The following is a 23,661-nucleotide window of genomic DNA, read 5'->3' as shown; positions in this document are numbered from 1 at the left end:
CATGTCTTCAGGAACTCTGGTCTGTAAACGGCTGCAGGAAGGCATTTACTTCCCAAACGAGAAAATAACTGTTGGCGATGTTGAAATGCCTACAGTTATCCTTGGGGACCCAGCCTACCCCTTAATACCCTGGCTCATGAAGCCATACACAGGCACCCTGGACAGCAGTCAGGAGCTGTTCAACTATAGGCTGAGCAAGTCCAGAATGATGGTAGAGTGTGCATTTGGACGTTTAAGGGGTCGCTGGCGCAGTTTACTGACTCGCTCAGACCTCAGCGAAACCAGCATTCCTATTGTTATTGCTGCTTGCTGTGTGCTCCACAATCTCTGTGAGAGTAAGGGGGAGACGTTTATGGCGTGGTGGGAGGCTGAGGCAAATCGCCTGGCCGCTGAATACACGAAGCCAGACACCAGGGCAATTAGAGCACAGCAGAAAGCGCTGCGCATCAGAGAAGCTTTGAAAACCCGTTTCATGACTGGCCAGGGTACCATGTGACACTTCTGTTTGTTTCTCCTTGATGGAAACCCACCCCCTTAGTTGACTCTAATTCCCTGTAAGCCACCCGCCCTCCCCCCTTCGATCACAGCTTGCTTGCAAAGGAAATAAAGTCACTATCATTTAAAAACCATATATTCTTTATTAATTGAGTATAAAAATAGGGAGATAACTCACAAGGTAGCCTGGGAGGGGTGTGGGAGGAGGGTAGAAGGGAAGGAAAACGTCACTTCAAAACTTGTTGAATGACAGCCTTCTATTGCTTGGGCTGTTCACTGGGATGGAGTGGTTGGGTGCCCGGAGCCTCCCCTCCCATGTTCTTGGGCATCTGGGTGAGGAGGCTATGGAACTTGGGGAGGAGGCAGGGCAGTTAAACAGGGGCTGCAGCGGCAGTCTGTGATCCTGCTGCCGTTCCTGAACCTCCACCAGACGCCGGAGCACATCCTTTTGATCGCGCAGTAGCCCCAGCGTTGCATCCTGCCTCCTCTGATCTTCCTGCCGCCACCTCTCATCTCGATCGTCCCTCCTGTCCTCACGTTCATTGGCCGCTTTTCTGTACTGTGCTACTGTGTCCCTCCACACATTCTGCTGAGCTCTGTCAGTGCCGGACAACTGCATGAGCTCAGAGAACATTTAATCACACGTGCATTTTTTTCGCCGCCTTATCTGAGATACCCTTTGGGACGGAGGAGAGAGGCTTGAAACATTTGCAGCTGCAGGAGGAAGAAAAGGGAGTGAAGTATTAAAAAAGATACATTTTACAGAACAATGGCTATACTCTTTCACAGTGAACAACACTATTCACATTACATAGCACATGTGATTTCGGTACAAGGTCACATTTTGCATCTTATATTGAGTGCCTGTGGCTTTGGTGTTAGAGATCACACACACGCAGTGCCGGGCAACAGAATTTGGCTTACAGGTGGCCATAAGCCATAGTCTTTCGGCTTCTGCAACCTTCATAACAGCAGCGCCCTCCTTTCCCATATCAAGCAAAGCCTGCTGAGTTGGCCACTTGGTGCTGCGGTTTTCATGTTAACTTGCAGCAACAGAAACCAAACTAACCCCGCCCCACCCCTGTCAATCCAATTCTATTGGATGATCGCTTTACCCCTCCCCCCACCGCGTGGCTGGTATCAGGGAAGATCACTGCTAGCCAAACACGAACAGCTCAGAGCCAATGCCCTCCCTCTCCCCCCACACCTCTTGGCTAACTGCGGGGGAGAATTTCTTTTCAGCCACAGGCTAACAGCCCAGTAGGAACGGCCACCTCTGAATGTCCCCTTAATTAAATTCCCGGATTTCAACCAGGTTACCATGAACGATATCACTCTCCTGAGGATAACACAGAGAGATAAAGAATGGATGTTGCTTGAATGCCAGCAAACACCGGGACCATACGCTGCCAGGTTTTGTCATGCAATGATATCAGATTACTCGCTACTAGCACGGCGTGGTAAAGTGTCCCATCATGAAGGACGAAATAAGGCTGTTCTCCCCAGAAACCCTCTGCAAAGGCTTTTAGAGTACCTCCAGGACAACTTCATGAAGATGTCCCTGGAGGATTTCTGCTCCATCCCCAGACACGTTAACAGACTTTTCCAGTAGCTGTACTGGCCATGAATGCATCCCAAGTCCTCAGGGAAAATTAATTATTAAAAAACACTTGCTTTTAAAACATGCATTATATTTAAAAGCTACACTCACCAGAGGTCCCTTCTCCGGCTTGGTTGGGTTGGGAGGGTATTTCAGTCAGGGTGATAAAAAGATCCTGGCTGTCGGGGAAAACGGTGTGCTGTGTGCGCTCCTCAAGCTCGTCCTCCTCCTCATCTTCCCCGTCTACAAAATCCTCAGGCATGGCGGAGAGTACCCCATCATCGAAGTCCACAGACAGGAGTGGGGTAGTAGTGGCGGCCCTCCCTAGAATTGCATGCAGCTCAGTGTAGAAGCAGCATGTCTGGGGCTCTGTCCCGGAGTATCCGTTTGATTCTCTGGTTTTCTGGTACGCTTGTCTGAGCTCCTTAAGTTTCACGTGGCACTGTGTTGCATCCCTGCTGTAGCCTCTGTCCCTGATGGCCTTGGAGATTTTTTGAAATGTTTTGGCATTTCGTCTTTTGGAACGTAGTTCTGATAGCACAGATTCGTCTCCCCACACAGCAATCAGATCCAGTACCTCCCGTTCGGTCCATGCTGGAGCTCTTTTTCGATTCTGGGACTGCATGGTTACCTGTGCTGATGAGCTCGCCTGGCCAAACAGGAAATGAGATTCAAAAGTTCCCGGGGCTTTTCCTGTACACCTGGCCAGTGCATCCGAATTCAGAGTGCTGTCCAGAGCGGTTACAATGGTGCACTGTGGGATAGCTCCCGGAGGCCAATACCGTCGGATTGCATCCACACTAACCCTAATTTGAAACAGCGATGTCGATTTCAGCGCTCATCCCCTTATCAGGGAGGAGTACAGAAATCAATTTTAAGAGCCCTTTATGTCGACAAAAATGGCTTCATTGTGTGGATGGGTGCAGGGTTAATTCGATGTAATGCTGCTAAATTCGACAAACTCGTAGTGTAGACCAGGCCTAAGCTACCACAGCAGAGTAATGCAGGGGGATAGACAGACAGCAAAAAACATGGGGGGGGGGGGGCAGAGTGAAAAAACAAAAGGGAAAGACAGAAAACTACTTTTCATCTTCAAAGCACTCTGCAAACTTCTTAAACCTCACTTCACACTTGTCAGGTGCATAAGGATTTTACATACGTTATAACATGGAGGTTAAGAGATCTAAGGCAACAGAAGGAATTAGTGTCAGAGTCGAGATTAGAGTTCAGGGGTTTCTGGCCCCTACTACCAATTTTAGAGAACCAGGAGCACTGGATGAGGAGAAAGTCGTTTTGATTAAAGTATAACTGAAACTAAATTTTTCAAACCAGAGAGAGAAAGTTAGGCCCCAAAATCCATATTCTACCATACTCCCATATAATGGGATCTACTCATTCTCTGGAACATTGGTATTTAACACATTTTATGAAAAGAAAAGTTTCCATAATGACAAGGTCTTTCATAAGATAAGTGATCCTATTGACTCTCAGGCAGCGTGATGAATTTATTAGTAATACTGGACCACAACATATAAAAGCTGTGTTAAACATGTACCTGTCTCTCACAATAAGCCTTCATTAGTTTGCTTAGGGGTGTATGCCTTTTTATTTTGAACTGCACCACGGATCCATCCTGGCCAGCTACTTTTAGATTGATATGGTCATTCTCTGTTTTTACTCCTTCCTGCAAAACAAAATGTAAAGATGGACATCACTATTTAGGAATAAAAGTTACCCTAAGAATCTGGAAAAGACTGATAGTACTTCAGCAAACTGTTGCAAAACAAGCATTCCTTCCTATGTATAAAGGTTTGATGTTCTCCACAGCACACAAAGGAAAAAAACCTGAAGTTTTGTGTTTGCCTCTGAGACTTGCAGGCAAAGAGGTAAAAGCAAGAAACTTTAGAACAAATTACTAAAAACTGAACAAATTCCAACATGTACATCTGCAAACTCAGACCATCCTGAGGGGAAGTTAGTAGATTATTTATACTCAATGGCAAAACACTGAATTAATACAGAGTTAAGGCTGCTTGATGATATGTCATGCAGAACAATGAGTTGAGCAAAACTCAAACGTCTGAAAACCAGGAAATGCATAGTTAAGTGTTCATGGGCAACCTTAACTTTGCTCTCTTTCAGTAATGCCCCAATAACACACATACCTTTACTCTGCCAACCCCACAGCTGCTGAAATTACTCCGGGAGGGGGATTTTGCACCTCTGCGAAAGCACAGAATTCATATGGCCTGCATTTTTCTGTGCCCCCTGCGCAGAAAAATGAAAAAAAAAAAAAAAAATCTGCTGGGGGACACACCCCTCTTCCAGCATGCTTGAAGCAGCCTCAGAGACGGGGGAGGGAAGCTGGGCGTGCGTGCCTGGGTGATCACCATTGGGAGTGGCCAGGGGGCAGGGAGCAGGGCTGGGCGTACGTGCGTGCCAACAAGCGAGAGAGACACTCTCTCCCTCTCTCTTGCAACTGCAGCTCCCTGGCATGTAAGGGTAGGGCTTTTTATTATGCAGGAAGAACACTAGAGGCACAAATGAAGCAGCCTGCCTGAGGGCTCGTCTACACTGCCACTTTACAGTGCTGCAACTTTCTCGCTCAGGCGTGTGAAAAAACACCCTTCCCCCCCCCCACCACCCGAGCACTGCAAGTTTCAGCGCTGTAAAGTGCCATTGTAGACAGTGCACCAGCGCTGGGAGCCATGCTCCCAGCGCTGGGAGCCATGCTCCCCTCATGGAGGTGGGTTTTTTGAGTGTTGGGAAAGCTCCCTCCCAGCATTATGCCGCGACTACACAAGCCACATTAAAGCGGTGCTGCAGCAATGCTTTAACATTGCCAGTGAAGACTTTCCCTGAGTTAACTGATCTCATTCACTGAGGCACAGATGTAGCAGCCTGACTGTGTAGCAAAGTTGTTAAAGTTGCTGTTGATGGTTAATTGACCTCATTCTCTGAGGCAGAAATTGTTCCTATTGTTAGTCAACTGTTCCCATTCTCCGTCAATTCTCCCAGGAGCATAAAATTTGTGAACGTTTTAAGGCCAGAGTGATGTAAAGGAGTCTTATTATAAATGATAGTAAGGGGATCCTCAGCTAGGAAGATCTGTGTGTTCTCTCACTTTTTTCCTGTGCCGAAGTGGCACAGTGGGGTTAGATTACAGTTCAGGATTTATTTATTTATTTAAATGGGTAAGTAAAAGACTTTGAAGGCAAATAAAACATTTACCAAGCAACCAATAAAGGGCCCATCTACACTGACAAGTTTCTGCGCAGTAAAGCAGCTTTCTGCAATGTAACTCCTGAGGTGCACACTCTGCCAAGCCACTTAGTGCGCAGAAACTGCACAGTTGTAGCACCGTGGCAACTACAGCGCTGTGACTGACCTCCAGGAGGTGTCCCACAATACCTGTTCTCGCCTCTCTGGTCATCGATTTGAACTCTACTGACCCTGCCCTCAGGTGACCAACCGTCATCCCCACCCCATACATTGCAAATTTGAAAGTCCCCTTCCTCTTTCCTCGGTGATACATACAGTGGTCTCAGTGCATCTTTCCAGGTGGCCATGCCTGCTCCACGCACCAGGCGATCCCCCACTTGGAGCAATGCCAAGCTCCTGGACCTCATTGGCATTTGGGGAGAGGAAGTGGTGCAGTCACAACTGCGCTCCAGCCGTAGGAATTAGGATACCTACAGACTGATTTCATGATGCATGACAGAAAGGGGCTATGACTGGGATACATTGCAGTATAGGGTAAAAGTGAAGGAGCTGCGGAACGCCTACCATAAGGCGTGGGAGGCAAACCGCTGCTCCAGTGCTGCACCCACAAGCTGCTGGTTCTACAAAGGAAGCTGGACGCGATAGTCAGTGGTGACCCCACCTCCATTGCAAAGGCCCCTGTGGATACTTCATTGGCTCATGTGCCATTCGAGAGTGGATTGAGCCAGGACGAGGAAATCTTGGATGAAGAGGGGGAGGGGGACCCAGAGGTAGAGGATGGCTTGGAGGCCAGAGATGCATGCAGTCAGGTTTTCTTTTCTACTCCAGAGGAGCCTAGCCAGTCACAGCAGTTGATCGTGGCAAAGCGGAAACAAGAGAGGAGGCCCCTGGTAAGTGGATCTGATTTTGAGAATTGCTGAAGCAATTTATTGGGGGCAGGAGGGTTGCAGAAAGCAGGCTTGTCTCCCACTGCATGCCTATTCTGAGCAGCAGAACAGGCTCTTGATAAGACTCCCTCACTTCATGGGAATCTCCCTCAGCGATCTCCAGTAGAACTCTCATGGAGATACTGGGCAATCCACTGCTGCAGGTTCCTTGGCAGAGCTGCTTTGTTTCTTGCCCCTTTAATGGTGACTTTCCCATGCCACTGTGCCGTCATGGGGGGGGACCATTGCTGCACACAAGCAAGCCACATAGGGGCCAGGGCAGAAGCTGCAGCCTTGGAGAAGGCCCTCCCTAGATTCCCTGCTCACCCTCAGCAGCAAGATATCTTCCATAATGATCACATCCTGTGGAAAGTGTGGGGACAGGAATGATCATGAAGCCCCCCTTCAGGAGCCACGTGCCCAGTGTACAGCAAGGTTCGGGAAGAGTGATTCACCGTGGCCCTGTGGTTACTCGCCATTTTGGGGGTCTTGTGGCTCGTGCGTGCTTGCCTGGGGTCAGCCAGTTAGTGACAGGTGTGCAAGTACTGGCTGTGTTTTAAAGCACTGAATCAGTGTTGCCTGTGTTGCAAAAAAATGCTGCTTCTGTAAAATGTTGTATTTAAAACTTCACAGAGATGATCTTGAGAGGCCAGCCTCCCTTATTGGTGGCAGAGTGGCTGTGCAGAATTAGAAAGTGGCCACGAAGAACTAAGGAGGACTTTCTCCAAGAGGTTATGATGCATTTTGCCGCTGAGAAACAGGAATTGAAGGAGTAGTGGGACAGCGAGAAGAGGGACGGAAAGGGAACGCAGCACACCAGAAAGAAGCCATGGAGCGGCTTTTAAACCTTATGGAGCGCCAAGTGGACATGCTCCAGGTGATACTAGCTCTTCAAACCGAGCAGCTCCGTGCCTGCCCTCCCCTGCAGCCGCTGTTACAAAACTCTTTCCCATGCCCTCCCCCCCACAACCCACACTGCCAACACACTGTTATCAACCTCCTGGCTCCACTCTCTACCCACAGCATTCCACTCCTCCCTCCTCACAGTCCAGCAGTGTGGACTCCCACTACCCACTGCACTCAACACCCATCCCTCTGCAGTTTGGCCCTGCTGAAGTACAGCACCCGCTGCATTGTACTCCAAAGGAGAAGGCTGGGTATGATCCCTGGACATACACAAATCTGTAGCCATCCCGGGACCCCTTCTCCTCTGGAGACCTTCCCTTCCACCTTCCCCCACCCCCCTCCCTGCTGACGTATTTTTGTCATTTGACTCTCTCCTCTGGTTGTTGTCTTTTAATAAAAGAACTGTGTTGGTTTGAAAGCAATCTTTATTCTATTAAGTGAAAGCAAAAAGAGCACTGCAAAGCAACATGCAATTATGTTAAACCCCCTTATTGCATCAAGTGCACCAGTCACCTCCTAGCATTACAAGCACTGCAATCCCAAGCATAGCAGCAAATATTAGTGGCTTTCAGCTTCAAATTGCTGCCTCAAGGCATCCCTCATCCTTATGGCCCCGTGCTATGCCCCTCTAACAGCCCTGGTCTCTGGCTGTTCAAACTCAGCCTCCAGGCGCTAAGCCTCTGCGGTCCAGCCCCGTCTGAAGCTTTCACCCTTCCCTTCACAAATATTATGGAACATACAGCACGCAGCTATAAGCATAGGAATATTGTCATCAGCCATGTCCAGCTTCCCATACAGGCATCGCCAGAAGGCTTTTAAACGGCCAAATGCACACTCCAGTCATTCTGCACTTGCTCAGCCTGTTATTGAACTGCTCCTTGCTGCTGTCAAGTTGCCCCGTGTACAGCTTCATAAGCCACGGCATTAAAGGGTAGGCCAGGTGTCCCAGGATCATAATGGGCATTTCAACTTCCCCTATGGCAGTGGTTCCCAAACTGGGGTTCGAGAACCCCTGGAGGTGCGTGAAATGTTACAGAGGGTTCTCGGGGGAAAATTCCCTAATGGCGGAGAGAGCTGTCCCTAGTGACCTCAGGCATCACGGGGCCAGCAGCCCGTAGCCCCTGGACTTTCAAGAGCTAAGCAGATCAAAGCAAGCATATTTATCACACTGAGGAGATTTAAACTTCAAGACTCCTTATAAGAAAGGGAGGTGGATATTTTAAAAATTAAATAGGCAGCTAGTATTGTTTTTAAAATTATGATGAAGAACAAGTTTAAGCTTTGTTGTACTGGACTGCTCAAGACCTGAATGCTTGTGTTGGAGGAACTCTGAGCTGGCTTCTTAAATACCTTCATACTGTTTCACATCTGATACTCCTTGATGAAACATAGGAGCCTTTTCTTATAAAAGGCTTTTCAAAGTGATATAAGCTACAAAAGTGAGATCTTGGAAGAATGTTGCCGTTTTCATAATGTAATAAAAATACTGTAATGATAAGTAATTAATAATAAATAGTGTGTAATAAGCATGTCATAAAAATAAATTTTATATTTCCAAGATCACTGCTTTTATAATTTAGTCTCAGATAAAGGAGAAAATCCCTGGAAATATTCATTTTTAGGAGGGGGTTCGCAAGACTTGACATTTTAGTGAAAGGGGTTCACAGGTTGTTAAAGTTTGGGAACCACTGCCCTACAGTGATCTTCTGGTCCGGGAAGAAAGTCCCTGCTTGCAGCTTCCTGCACAGGCCAGTGTTCCAAAAGATGCATGCGTCATGCACCTTTCTGGACCAGCCTGCATGAATGTCCGTGAAACACCCATGGTGACCCACAAGCACCTGGAGAACCATTGAGAAATACCTCTTGCGATTAATGTACTCAGTGGCTATGTGATCTGGTGCCAGAATTGGAATATGAGTGCCATCTATCACCCCTCCACAGTTAGGGAAGCCCATTTATACAAAGCCATCCACAATGTCACGCACGTTGCCCAGAGTCATGGTCTTTCAGAGCAGGATGCAATAAATGGCCCTGAAAACTTCCATCAACACGACTCCAACGGTCGACTTTCCCACTCCGAACTGGTTAGTGACAGATCAGTAGCAGTCTGGAGTAGCCAGCTTCCACAGTACAATCGCCACACGCTTCTCCAATGACAGGGCAGCTCTCATTCTTGTGTCCTTGGAACTCGCCCCAGCTCTGCGGCACGTTCCTCACAAAGTCCCATGAATGTGGCTTTCCTCATGCGAAAGTTCTGCAGCCACTGCTCATCATCCCAGACATGAATCACGATGTGATCCCACCACTCAGTGCTTGTTTCCAGAGTCCAAAAGCAGTGTTCCACTGTGGTCAGCACCTCCGTGAATGCCACAAGCAATCTCTTGTTGTAGCTACTACATATGGCAAGATCAACTTCGTACTCCTCTTGCCTTTGTAGTTTAAAGAATAACTCCACTGTCACTCGTGACGTGTTGGTCAGAGCGAGCAGCTTACTGGTCAGCAGTTAGGGATCCATTCTTGCAACCTGAAAGAGGCAGGGCACGCCGTACAGAAACCATTGAAAGATAACGCCAAACATGGACAGAAGCACAGGGATTGCTGGGATGTGAAGCAACACATCAAGGGGCATTGAGACTGGACCAAGGATGCCCCGCGACCCACTCCGCGTTCCCACAAGTCTTAGTGGCAAAAGAGAAAGAGGGTGCTCTGTGGGATAGCTGCCCAGAGTGCACCATTCCAAATAGCGCTGCAAGTGTGAGCACACTATTGCGCAGGCAGCTGTCAGTGTGAACACACAACAGCGGTTTTCCTTCTGCGCTCTCTGACCGGTGCTGTAACTTTGCCAGTGTAGACGTGCCCAAAATGTCAGGAAAATCAGAACCAAGCACTTCCCAAAGTACCTAGCCAGGTCCAGGACAATGATTAGCAAAACGGTATGACTTTCATGTGTGAAAGTCTCAGCAATTTAAAATGACATTCTACTTTTAAAAAAAAATTTTTTTTTGCTGTTTGGTGTTCTGAAATCTAATTTAAATTAAATCCAGGATTATAATTGGAATGCCTGGTATTAGTTACCAACTGTTTGCAACTTACCTTCCATGTGTTTGGGAAATGCTGAATAGTTATTGTGACTTTTTTCTGTATTGTAATTTAAATAAATTACTAAAACAATTGAAACTGGTGTGATTATACTGCATTATTTTGACAAATAAAATATGCAGAATTATGCAGAATTTTGAATTTTTTGGTGCAGAATCCCCCCAGGAGTAAGAAATATACAAGCTCTTCACCTCCTTTTACAACCCATTCACTCTCATGCCCAGGATTCCAACTAACACTATTAAAGGACACGCCCCCACCCCTACCCCCAAAAAAAGTTGCTCTGAACCCACTCAGGCCTCTGTCCCTGGCTCTTCCCCCACCGGATAAAACATAACAATTTGTTTAGACTGGCTACTGACTATCCTACTGTGTTCACAGTAAACCTCCCCATAATATATAAATCTGCTATAACACAGACAGCTTCTACCAAGCAAAATGAGTAATTAAATCTTTATTGCACAGGTGTACAAAGGTTCAGACTAAAAATGTCATTGGTGGGGCGTTCACCAGAGGCAATGGCATTAGCGCATTCTCTCAGCCTACCCAGACAAGCATAAGTGGCTGCACAGAAACCCTCTTGGTTTTGTTCTTTATTGGCACATGCACATTGTGCTCCTTCCAGGTTGCACATCTATGCAAGCAAAGAAGTGAATGTGTTCTTAAATACTGTTCACAGCTTGGGTCCCCCAAAGACTTAGTAGATGCCATGCACTACCTTGGGTAACAACTGACTGACCAACAGACTATTCTGAGCTGCATCACAGCAATAATTTTATCAGTAGCTCTGCACAAACACACACACACAGCCAGAATTTCCCATTGTCTCCCTCATGCCCGTGGCTGTGCAGACACTCCTTATTCTGAGCATAACCCTGTATACCACTGAAATAAATTTCCTTACTTATCAAACAAGTCAAAATAAAGACTCAATCACAACAGAATAAAAATTATTGCTCTAACTAGATCTGGTACCTTGCAATCCATTGCTATGGAGTACAGAGGATGCAGTAATATGTCCAAAGCACTTAATCTCTCTCTCTCTCGGATTCTAATCCCTCTTTTCCTCTCCTCCCCATGCAATCTGAATTCCGGTGAATTATATGAAACAGGTAAATGTCCCATTAGTGGATATCCAGGATTTGTTTTGGGCAGTTATGTTATGTCTAGCTGTCTGCAAGTCTCTAAAAGTGTAAGAGAAATTTTATACACCCTTTTCTAAAGTTTACTTTAGAGAGACATTTGTTTGACTATTTCAAGTAGGAGCAGCTGTCAGATGGGGGTCCCCTGGAGTGGGTGAGGAATATCTTGAATTCCAGGTCCTCAGCCTTTAACTGCCCATCAAACGCCTTTGGGAAGGCAATGGTTATCCCTCAGGGACAGACACCATGCTTAGCAATAAGACAATGCTTTATGGGAACCTGTATGTCCCAGTCAAGAGAAAGGAGTAGATTCCATATAAATATTATGCAAAGACCTTTTCCCCCTACAACAGCACTAAGCTTGGCACAATTTAATACATTTTCAGTTTTACGGTGGTGCTGCAAGGGCCTCCCTGAACAGCTGCGAGGTACTGAATCCCTGCAGGAGCAAGGTATAGAAAGGACTATGGTCCCGGCAGGGCAGAGCAGTGACCCCCCAGCCTGGATTGCAAGGACAATGAGTTCCCAGCCACAGGGGAGGCCACCATGCTACTGAATGACTCCTGCTAGGGGAAGGACACCACATCCCCAGACAGCAAGTGAGTAAGTGAGCAGGACTGTGGCAACAGCGCCACAGAGGGCTCCCTGTGCAGCCACAGGAACAGTGACGCAGATCCCTACAAGCAAACAGTGCAGAGAGGCCAACAGATTTTTGTTGTCAAGTTCAGTGCATCAGGCAAAATCGACGTTTACTAAGAACTAACGAACAATTTAAATCGAATCCTACCAAGCCTAAATAATACAATGCACCCAGTACTGCATGCCTAGATAAACAAATTAATGCTGTCTACCCTGCACAGAATCCCCAGCCATGCAACTCGCCATCTCTGAGTTCTGGAGCAAAGAACTCCAGATGATTGGACTAGATGACCTTCTGAGATCTCTTCCAACCTTAATCTTCTATGATTCTATGAGTTATGAGCTTGGGTTGCTGCTCCTTGGTCCTGATGCAACTTTTCTGGGAGGGAGGCAGGAAGAGGAAGGTGGGGGGCGATGGAGGAACTCCTCAGTAAATCAAAGTTTATAACGTGGCCCACTCAGCCTGTGCTAAGGCTCACAACTACTTCAAATGTGAAAGTTAAGCGTCACATTCCTTTATGACATGAATTTCAGTGAAATAACTGTCATTCACTGAGTTAGCCCACTGTCCTCAAACTCTGAATTGAACATGCTCGCCTACACAGGTGCATAATAGACCGCAAGCACTTTAATTGCTGAACAATTTATTGTGATGCTCTGTACCTCGGGGGAACACCTTACACCCCCATGTTCATCTTTATAAAATAATTATGTGGTATCCAATGCGAAGTTTGCCATGTTGGGTGTCTTCAGAAGGCTCATAATGCTCTGAGCATGGTTGTTATAGTGATGTTATAGTAATTGTTACAGTAAGGTTATAGGTTATAATTTTATGTATATAGTTATGAGGCTAAAAATGTATCCTCATGGCTTAAAGCAAGCCCATGCAAAAACTCTCCAAGAACAGAGACAGTTCACACCTCATTAGGGCATGGATAGGACAAACCCAGCCCAGCCTCACAGGAACAACTGACACTGTCTTAGGCAGCAACAAAAGAATCTATTAGACCCTCGAGGGAGTCACCCCCTTCCTTTGGGCAGTTTGGGACTGCGATGAGGTAATGCTCACCTGACTCTGAAAGGGGGCGGGGGGCAAAGCCAAGAGGAAAGAAAGGACATGATACAAGGGAGAGACATTTTGCCATGCTCTCTCTCTTTCACCTACACCTACAGACTGAAGCGCTGATCAAAGGGGAGAGAGCCAGCCTGTGGTGAGAAGCATCTAAATTTTTAAAGGACTCAAAGTGTTAAGAACAGCTTAGAATGCATTTTGCATTTATTTTCATTTGACCAACTCTAACTTGTTATGCTTTGACTTATAATCACTTAAATATACCTTTATAGTTAATAAATCTGTTTGTTTATTCTACCTGAAGCGGTGCGTTTGGTTTGCAGCATGTCAAAGACTCCCCTGGGGAGTACAAGCCTGGTACATATCCTTTTCTTTGTTAAATTGACAAACTTATATAAGCTTGCAGTGTCCAGCAGGCATAACTGGACACTGCAAGACGGAGGTTCCCAGGGTTGTGTCTGGGACCAGAGATATTGGCTAGTCATTCGCTTGCAAGTAGCTGGGAGCAGCTTACATGCCAGAGGCTGTGTGTGAACAGCCCAGGAGTGGGGGTTCTCACAGCAGAGCAGGGTAAGGCTGGCTCCCAGAGTCCAGGACTGGAGAGGCCTAGCAGATCACTGGTCCAGATAATACCCAAGGGGAACGTCACAGTCATTTATTACAAACCAACTATATAAAAGCATATACTGGGGGGGAGGGATAGCTCAGTGGTTTGAGCATTGGCCTGCTAAACCCAGGGTTGTGAGTTCAATCCCTGAGGGGGCCATTTAGGGATATGGGGCAAAAATCGGTTGGATGATTTAATTGGGGATTAGTCCTGCTTTGAGTAGGGGGTTGGACTAGATGATCTCCTGAGATCCCTTCCAACCCTGATATGCTATGATTCTAAGCAAACATTTAAAACTCTGTTAAATCTAAAAAAAAATAAAATAATGCAACCACCTACACAGTCATTCTCAAAAGTGCTGAAACATGCGTAAGAAAGTACTGATCATACATCCTAAAACCCTCTGTACATTTGAAAAATCCTCTGACCCTTGTGCGAGAGATGTACCCCAACTACAAGAAACAGTGAGGTGTCAGACCTTGTAAATATCTCTGTCACACAATACAAATTTTTCAATTAGCCATGAACCCTCCAATTTCCCAGTTAACGTTCTTCCAACACTTATTAATAGCTTTCATATTGTCACTGTAGTGATTATTCAGAGGCTCAGCCAAATTAAAGGAAACTATCACAGCTCCTGGGCACAAGTCACTGATGCAGTCCAAATCTGCACTCATACATTGTGTTAGCAGTACAGCAGGAATAAGGCCCAAATAATTTCTGCCTCACTGAATCACCATGTCTGACACATCACAACCTCTTAAGTCACCAGTGAGACACTGCACAGTGGGCAAAACATGATGCCAACCTCTTTTTTCTCTCTCCACCCAAATCAACTTGCAATTAGTAATCTCCATGTCATGGTGTACTTACTACTCTCCTGCAAACTTCTCCAACATTGTGATCCAGGAATTGCCCAGAAACCACACATTAGCATCTCTGGCAGCACACATATATTTTTCCTCAGCAATCAAGGTAGCCATGCTGTCAGTTCCAAATCTCTGAGCTATGTTTCTTTGAAAAAAAAAAACAAAAAACATTAATCTGTCCTGAGATCATGAAGTAGCCACCTGGCCTCACCCTTCCCCCAGGGGCTAACAATACACAGATTTTCTCAAAAACAATGAGGAGTCCGGGGACACTTTAAAGACTAACAGATTTATTTGGGCATACGCTTTCGTAGGTAAAAAAACTCTACTTCTTCAGATACAGAAGTTTTTTACCCACGAAAGCTTATGCCCAAATAAATCTGTTAGTCTTTAAGGTGCCTCCGGACTCCTCATTGTTTTTGTGGATACAGACTAACACGGCTACCCCTCAGATTTTCTCAATCAATCAATCCATGGCTTGCCAACAGCAATTCACATATATCCCTCTCCCCATAAAACCGCTCCCCTCACTGCAGCCCCAAACTCCCTCCCCCATTGCCCCACTCCTAATACCTCTCTTTTCCCAGCACACATTCACATATCTAATTTTCCCTCCAAAGACTTTGATTATATTGCTCCCTCCACCCCAAAAAATAAAATTGCCACCCACGACTCACATATTGCAGCAACCTCCAACCACTCAAAATCTCCTTTTGCTTAGCCAGGGAGGGTGGGGGAAGGGTTTGTGATTAACTTATCCTTAATTATGTTAATTGAAAAGTGATAGCCATCAATCTCAATGAGATCTGTGATTCATCAAGTCATTAATACCTCTCAATTTACCAGTACAAGGCAACATAGGGCAATCAGTTTTGGAAGAGAGGGTCTTAACTTGGGGACTCGTCAGTCAAATGTCCCCACATTTGGATCACTAATGGTACCCCATGAAGCACGCCAAATTTCAAAACAATCAAAGTAACCGGATTTTAGAGCGCTTACAAGAGTCGAACTTTAAAGCACACTAAGGGCTTGGCAACACTTGTGAGTTACAGTGCAATAAAGGAGCCCTGGGCGCACGAGCTCACTACCCGTCCACACTGGCAAAGCACGTAGAGCACTCTGACTCCGCGGCTACAGCGCTGCTGGTACTCCACCTCGGCGACTGGAATAGTGTTTGCTGCGCCCTCGCTGGAGCGCCGTGGCACCAGTGTGAATGAGGTGTTGCTTTACTGCGCTCTGATCAACCTCCGGAAACATCCCATAACCCCCTTAAGTCAAGTGGCCACTCTTGTCTTTGTTTGGAATCGGCTGTAGGACTGCAGAAATGCCCTTTGAAAGCTCCGTTTCTGACAGCCCAGCCGGCTGCTTATCTGCTCCAGGACAAAGCAAGCCATTAGTGTGGAATACTGAGAGAAAGAGAGAGAGGCGGGGGGCGGGGGTCTGCTGCTGTCTGAACTTACAAGACAGCATGCTGACTTGCTCTCAGCACCCCCAAAACCCACTCTCTCCCCCCCGCCACATACACACAACACACTCCCTGTCACACTCCACCCACCCCCACCCCCCATTTTAAAAGCACATTGCAGCCACTTGCATGCTGGGATAGCTGCCCACAATGCACCACTCCCAACGCCGCTGCAAGTGCCCCAAATATGGCCACGCCAGTGCGCTTGAAGCTGTCAGTGTGGACAGACTGCAGCGTTTTCTCTACTGCGCTCTACAAAGGCTGGTTTAACTCAAAGCGCTCTACATCTCCAAGTGTAGCCATGCCCTAAATAGCAAAACACCTAGTTAACACTGCCTGGTGACATTTTTTGTCTCTCCAGAACATTGAACTCAGCAAAACTAAAACTTCAGAAAACTAGGAAACACAGAGGTAAGGTACACACCCATATAATCTTGAGGTGGGTCAGGTTCAAAGGACAACCATTTGTCATCTTGAGCTATCCAGCTGGTCGGACACTTTGAAGGCTAACAAGCCTATTAACTCCTCTGTCTCCACATGCTCAATGTAATCTATTAGATGTACGAATAGGCTTGGGAGCCTTAGTGTGCCTAACTGGAAAAGAAAACTCTTTTTCAAATAATGTTTTAATGTGATTTCTGCCAAAGGACTGGTGAGTGCCACGCACTCTGTTGGAGTAACCCCTGAGTGTCTGAGATACTGGTAAAAAGAAAAGGAGTACTTGTGGCACCTTAGAGACTAACAAATTTATTTGAGCACAAGCTTTCGTGAGCTACAGCTCACTTCATCAGATGCATGCAGCGGAAAATACAGTGGGGAGATTTTATATACACAGAGAACAAGAAACACTGGGTGTTACCATACACACTGTAATAAGAGTGATCAGGTAAGGTGAGCTATTACCAGCAGGAGAGAAAAAAACAAAAACAACCTTTTGTAGTGATAATCAAGGTGAGCCAGTAGTTGACAAGAACGTGTGAGGAACAGTAGGGGGGGAATAAATAGGAAGAAATAGTTTTACTTTGTGTAATGACACCTCCACTCCCAGTCTTTATTCAAGCCTAAATTAATGGTGTCCAGTTTGCAAATTAATTCCAATTCAGCAGTCTCTCGTTGGAGTCTGTTTTTGAGGGGTTTTTTTGTTGAAGAATTACGACTTTTAGGTCTGTAATTGAGTGACCAGAGAGATTGAAGTGTTCTCCGACTGGTTTTTGAACGTTATAATTCTTGACATCCGATTTATGTCCATTTATTCTTTTACGTAGAGACTGTCCGGTTTGGCAGATACAGACTAACACGGCTGCTACTCTGAAACCTGAGATACTGGTGCAACAGTCTGAGACCTGGTTAGATCTCCATCTGTGAGCAAAAACGCATTGCAAGGATGTATCAACTTTAAGAAAAGTTGTTTTCCCCCACAGAGTCTGTATCTTGGGAACCCCGTGGTCATATGGACCCAAATTTAGATCACTATACCCTATGTCATAGAATCATAGAATATCAGGGTTGGAAGGGACCTCAGGAGGTCATCTAGTCCAACCCCCTGCTCAAAGCAGGACCAATCTCCAATCAAATCATCCCAGCCAGGGCTTTGTCAAGCCTGACCTTAAAAACTTCCAAGGAAGGAGATTCTACCACCTCCCTAGGTAACGCATTCCAGTGTTTCACCACCCTCCTAGTGAAAAAGTTTTTCCTAATATCCAACCTAAACCTCCCCCACTGCAACTTGAGACCATTACTCCTTGTCCTGTCCTCTTCTACCACTGAGAATAGTCTAGAACCATCCTCTCGGGAACCACCTCTCAGGTAGTTGAAAGCAGCTATCAAATCCCCCCTCATTCTTCTCTTCCGTAGACTAAACAATCCCAGTTCCCTCAGCCTCTCCTCATAAGTCATGTGTTCCAGACCCCTAATCATTTTTGTTGCCCTTCGCTGGACTCTCTCCAATTTATCCACATCCTTCTTGTAGTGTGGGGCCCAAAACTGGACACAGTACTCCAGATGAGGCCTCACCAATGTCGAATAGAGGGGAACGATCACGTCCCTCGATCTGCTCTCTATTCCCCTACTTATACATCCCAAAATGCCATTGGCCTTCTTGGCAACAAGGGCACACTGCTGACTCATATCCAGCTTCTCGTCCACTGTAACCCCTAGGTCCTTTTCCGCAGAACTGCTGCCTAGCCATTCGGTCCCTAGTCTGTAGCGGTGCATTGGGTTCTTCCGTCCTAAGTGCAGGACCCTGCACTTATCCTTATTGAACCTCATCAGGTTTCTTTTGGCCCAATCCTCCAATTTGTCTAAGTCCCTCTGTATCCTATCCCTGTCCTCCAGTGTATCTACCACTCCTCCCAGTTTAGTATCATCCACAAATTTGCTGAGAGTGCAATCCACACCATCCTCCAGATCATTTATGAAGATATTGAACAAAACCGGCCCCAGGACCGACCCTTGGGGCACTCCACTTGACACCGGCTGCCAACTAGACATGGAGCCATTGATCACTACCCGTTGAGCCCGACAATCTAGCCAACTTTCTACCCACCTTATAGTTCATTCATCCAGCCCATACTTCTTTAACTTGCTGACAAGAATACTGTGGGAGACCGTGTCAAAAGCTTTGCTAAAGTCAAGAAACAATACATCCACTGCTTTCCCTTCATCCACAGAATCAGTAATCTCATCATAGAAGGCGATTAGATTAGTCAGGCATGACCTACCCTTGGTGAATCCATGTTGACTGTTCCTGATCACTTTCCTCTCGTGTAAGTGCTTCAGGATTGATTCCTTGAGGACCTGCTCCATGATTTTTCCGGGGACTGAGGTGAGGCTGACTGGCCTGTAGTTCCCAGGATCCTCCTTCTTCCCTTTTTTAAAGATTGGCACTACATTAGCCTTTTTCCAGTCATCTGGGACTTCCCCCGTTCGCCACGAGTTTTCAAAGATAATGGCCAATGGCTCTGCAATCACATCTGCCAATTCCTTTAGCACTCTCGGATGCAACTCGTCCGGCCTCATGGACTTGTGCACGTCCAGCTTTTCTAAATAGTCCCTAACCACCTCTTTCTCCACTGAGGGCTGGCCATCTACTCCCCATGTTGTGATGCCCAGCGCAGCAGTCTGGGAGCTGACCTTGTTCGTGAAGACAGAAGCAAAAAAAGCATTGAGTACATTAGCTTTTTCCACATCCTCCGTCACTAGGTTGCCTCCCTCATTCAGTAAGGGGCCCACACTTTCCTTGGCTTTCTTCTTGTTGCCAACATACCTGAAGAAACCCTTCTTGTTACTCTTGACATCTCTTGCTAGCTGCAGCTCCAGGTCCGATTTGGCCCTCCTGATTTCATTCCTACATGCCCGAGCAATATTTTTATACTCATCCCTGGTCATATGTCCAACCTTCCACTTCTTGTAAGCTTCTTTTTTATGTTTAAGATCCACTAGGATTTCACCGTTAAGCCAAGCCAAGCGATGTCCCATCACTTACACTGAATTTTAAGGCAATCTGATTAACAATATGGATTTTAGAGCACTTAGAACTTAGAACATTAAACAGAAAATTGATTTTAAGGTTAACATTAAAATGGTGGAAATGGAAGCCCTCTAGCCATTTTCTCTACTGGTGCATGCATCCTGTGAACAATGTCCATTTTTTAAATACCATTTTACATTTGGGTGCCCCAAAGATTGATGGGTGCTATGTACTACCGTGGGTAAAACTTGACACATTGGATGTGGTGAGGATGAAAATGGTCTCATAGCTTGAGCTCTAGCTCAGTGGGGGGGGGGGGGCGGGACACACACCAACCCACCCCCCACCCCCACCTAGAACTTTTTGGAAAATGGCTATTTTTCCCAGGGCATATATCTCCGGGACCTCTACCCCAAATGTCCCCAAATTTGGGTCACTAACCCTACTTTACATCCCTCTAAGCACACCAAATTTCCACGTAATCTGACTAACCATGATGATTTTAGAGGACTTCAAAAGGTCGATTGTTAAACAGAAGTCGTGACGCAACCATAACTATAGTGGTTGTTCCTTGTTACTATAATTAGCTGGATCCTATTTATAAGACACTACAAAGATCTACAAATTATACAACATTCACTAACTTTCCATTAAAATAGTCAGCGTGTTTTGTAAGTGACTAGCACCTGTTTGTGCCATAGAAATAATATAAAATATGATAAAATAATTCTAATAAGTCCTAATTCGGTTCAACTACAAAGTTAAATGGGAATTTCATTAACTTCAACAGAAGCAGAATTACATTAATGCTAAGTGCTTTTGAAATTCCCACCCTAAATGCTTAGATCATAAGGCGTTATTTCAACTCCAACAGTAAGAGAACTCATTTTATAATTCTTTACATGCTGTAGCTCACGAAAGCTTATGCTCAAATAAATTTGTTAGTCTCTAAGGTGCTACAAGTACTCCTTTTCTTTTTGCGAATACAGACTAACACGGCTGCTACTCTGAAACCTGTGCTTTGAAGCGTTACTCACTAAATGCTATCTTTAACTGTATATTTTCAAAGCATTTCCAAATATTTTCTTGTTCATGGCAGTCTTTCATAACCTTCCTCCCACCCCATCCCCAAATCCCTAGATAGACATGGGAGATGATTTCAGGGCACTAGAGTACAGTGCTCGCCACCTCCCAGAAAAGACCCTGTACTGCAGGCTAACAGTAGAGAGGAGGTCAGCCAAACTCTGTCTTCACGAAGACAGAGAAGAGAGCTGCTCTATGGCACTGCAATGTGTCAGTGGCAGCAGGAGTGCACACGCAGTGGTATGAGAGATCAGAACCACTAGCTTTAACTGTTGATTTATGTGGAGAGGTCAGGGACCATTACAAGGTACAGGGAGAGAGCTGGAATAAGGATAGGTGGTCACGTGAAAGTTAGGGGAAGGTGTAGTCATAGGAGGCAAGGATCATTTCCCTTTCCTATCAAGAGACAGGCTTAAATTACAAATAAAAATTGGATCCAGGAAAAGGTGCTAATGAACATAGGGTTTAAATAAGTTCACAGATGGGTACAAAACCTAAACCAGGAGAATATGAAAGAATATTGAAACTTGTGTTGCCTCCATTTACCCCACTCCTTTTTCTGTGTCATCTATTTTGATTGCAAGCTCTCAGGGGCAGGATTCTGATAAGCACTTAGCAGAAGCAGTTGCAGCAGGTAAAACAACACACTGGAGGAGGGGAAGATGAGCTCCAAGTGAAGCCAACAGGTTCCCTCCCTTTCCCAGCACTCCTTAGACAGAGAACTCCTGCCCCTAGGAACACCAGGCTCTATCCCTCCCCACAACCATGTGGCTCTGGGGAAGCTGCATAGAACCAGCTAAAGCCTCAGCTGGCAACAAACAAAGAAGCAGCTGCAGCTGGCACTATCGGACACATGATGATGTCATCTAAAGGTACGTCTACACTGCACACTCCTTTTGGTGGTGTGTAGAGTACACAGACGACATACTCCCCTAGCACTGTTAATAACTAGCACCGTAGATGGACAGGCACTGCTTAGGTCAGCTAACAATATGCCTGAACCCTGCGCATACCCAACATGGCTCTCTGTTCGCCCAAGCACTACCTGTCCTGCAGCTGCCTCCCCAAAGCTGGGGTCCTTCCCCATGGCAGTGAAAGACTCTGGCAGTAGAGAAGCAGCAGAGCCAAGCCTTTCCGCACTTCCTACCCCTGCCAAAGCCTTCACTGACATACGTAGCTACGCTGCAGTGTGGACACAGCTTGCTTTGCACAGCAGTATGTAGTAACACATACCCTACACACCACCACAAGGTGTGTGTAGTGTAGACATAACCTGTTTTCTAGTTTTGCCTTTGGACATTCCTCTGCTGATTAGTTGTTTACTCTACCCCCCTCCCTCATGGTCTCTTCTCTTAAATCTCACTCCATCTGCCCTCCACACTCCCCCCCCCCTCTCTCTCTCCTGTGTTTTCCATCTCCCTTCCTCTTTCTGTTAACCTCAACCCACCTAATCACAATGTCGTGTCCCCCCCCCCACTAAAAACCTCCAAGGCACTAACATGTTCTCAAACCATCACTGGATTCACCCTATTTGTATTTTATATCCCTTTGCCCTACCCTTTGTCTATTTAGATTACAAACTTTTAGGGGCCGGGACTATCACCATGTTTGTATATTACCTAGAAAAATGGGACCCCTTTCTCAATTGACATCTAGGTGCTATCACAAAAAAAAAATATCTTAGCACATATTTGGATACTATAATAATTTTCTAATATTTTTGGAAACTTGAAACAGTCATCTCTTTATTTCACATCTTTTGTTGGTGTTAAACATTTGAGCCAAACATAACTACTATTAGAAACAAGATAACTTCTGACAGTCAAGACATAATCCTGCCCTTTTCTTTCCTGATAGTCCTGGTATCTACCAAAGCAGAACACAGACATTTCCATCAAACACAGCCTCACTAGTTCAACCACCTTACCAGATAAGCACCAGGTAAATTCAGTTAAGATTTTTAAAGAGCAATGACTGTCCTTTAAGTACAGAGAATGCAAAGTCCTAATCACGCTCTTCATCTTAAGAATCATACAACTATCAGAAACATTCACCCAAGTTATCAGCAGAAGACAGGTGAGCTCTCCAAGTAAGCCAGTGCCATAGCTCAGGTCAGATCCTCCACTACCAGGTGGAGATTTCACCCTTTCCTTAAAATGGCAGACTCCTCCAAACGAGCAGCAGTAAGAGAGAAAGTGATCTTCTCCAAAACAGTCTCTAGAAAAGATTCCAGCTTCTGAAGGGTACAATCCAGAGAGGAAAATATCTATCTGCAGAGCCACAGAAAAGCTATACCAAATATAGCTCGTCAAGTCCAGTCCTCATTGGCCTCTAGATTGATTCTCCCTTCCTTCGTCTCAAGGCTGCTTCCAATACATGAAGTTTCTAACCCCAGTAGAAGGAACAAGGACCATTATGGATTTTGTGGACCAAAACTTTAAAAGCACACTGGGGTGCGGCTTTGAATATTTGCCCATTGTCCTACAAAATTATTTTAAATCTCCAGTCTTTGCTCAGATGTCTTTATCATACAGTCCATTTATACCCTAAATCTAAGGTTGCCTGCGAAAGTCAAGAAAAAGCTAAAGATTTACAAGTTAGCACTCTGCTTCCTGTATAATTATCTACATCATTGCTAGTTTTTCCACTAAAACCCTTCCCTGCTACATTCTAGCTTGCCACAATATGTGGCTTAGAGCTTTGGACACAGACCTCCAAGGACAATATCATTCTTTTCTATATAGGTTCTTAAAATGCACGGATCATGGTAATATCCAAATACCTTCCAGTAGCATGCGAAGTGATGTGACTACACACCTGTCATATATTGTCTCTCATCCTCTCCACGAGGGAGAAGTATGTTCAGGGGAGTACAGTAACTCACTTAAGGTCCTCCCGCTTAACATTGTTTCATTGTTACATCTCTGCTCCATTACAGAACATGCTCATTTAAAGTTGTGCAATGCTCCCTTATAACATCGTTTGGCCGCCTGCTTTGTCCACAGCTTGCAGGATTCTCCAGAACAACAGCGACTTTATGAGAGAGCATTGCACAATTTGTAACAAG

At 45.7% G+C, this 23,661-nt stretch overlaps 1 protein-coding gene across 2 annotated transcripts in view; it reads right to left on the bottom strand.

Moving 5' to 3' along the window:
- The window catches only part of LOC141994091 (small ubiquitin-related modifier 3), a 32,545-nt gene that overhangs the window by 4,971 nt on the left and 3,913 nt on the right, over positions 1-23,661 (bottom strand). Inside the window, exons 1-2 of one of the 2 annotated variants that reach the window (XM_074964132.1) lie at positions 18,763-18,884; positions 3,651-3,779 (exon numbers count right to left, since the gene is read on the bottom strand). In XM_074964132.1, coding sequence (XP_074820233.1) covers positions 3,651-3,779; positions 18,763-18,777 — 144 coding nt within the window. In that variant the 5' untranslated portion in view covers positions 18,778-18,884. Of the gene's footprint in view, positions 1-3,650; positions 3,780-18,762; positions 18,885-23,661 lie in introns of those variants that run through there. The other variant, XM_074964131.1, reaches the window with a different exon arrangement.

Source organism: Natator depressus, chromosome 9, assembly GCF_965152275.1.
Source record: "Natator depressus isolate rNatDep1 chromosome 9, rNatDep2.hap1, whole genome shotgun sequence".
Classification (NCBI taxonomy): Eukaryota; Metazoa; Chordata; order Testudines; family Cheloniidae; genus Natator; species Natator depressus.
Note: the sequence above shows the minus strand (reverse complement) of the source record. Positions and strands in the feature narration are given on the sequence as shown.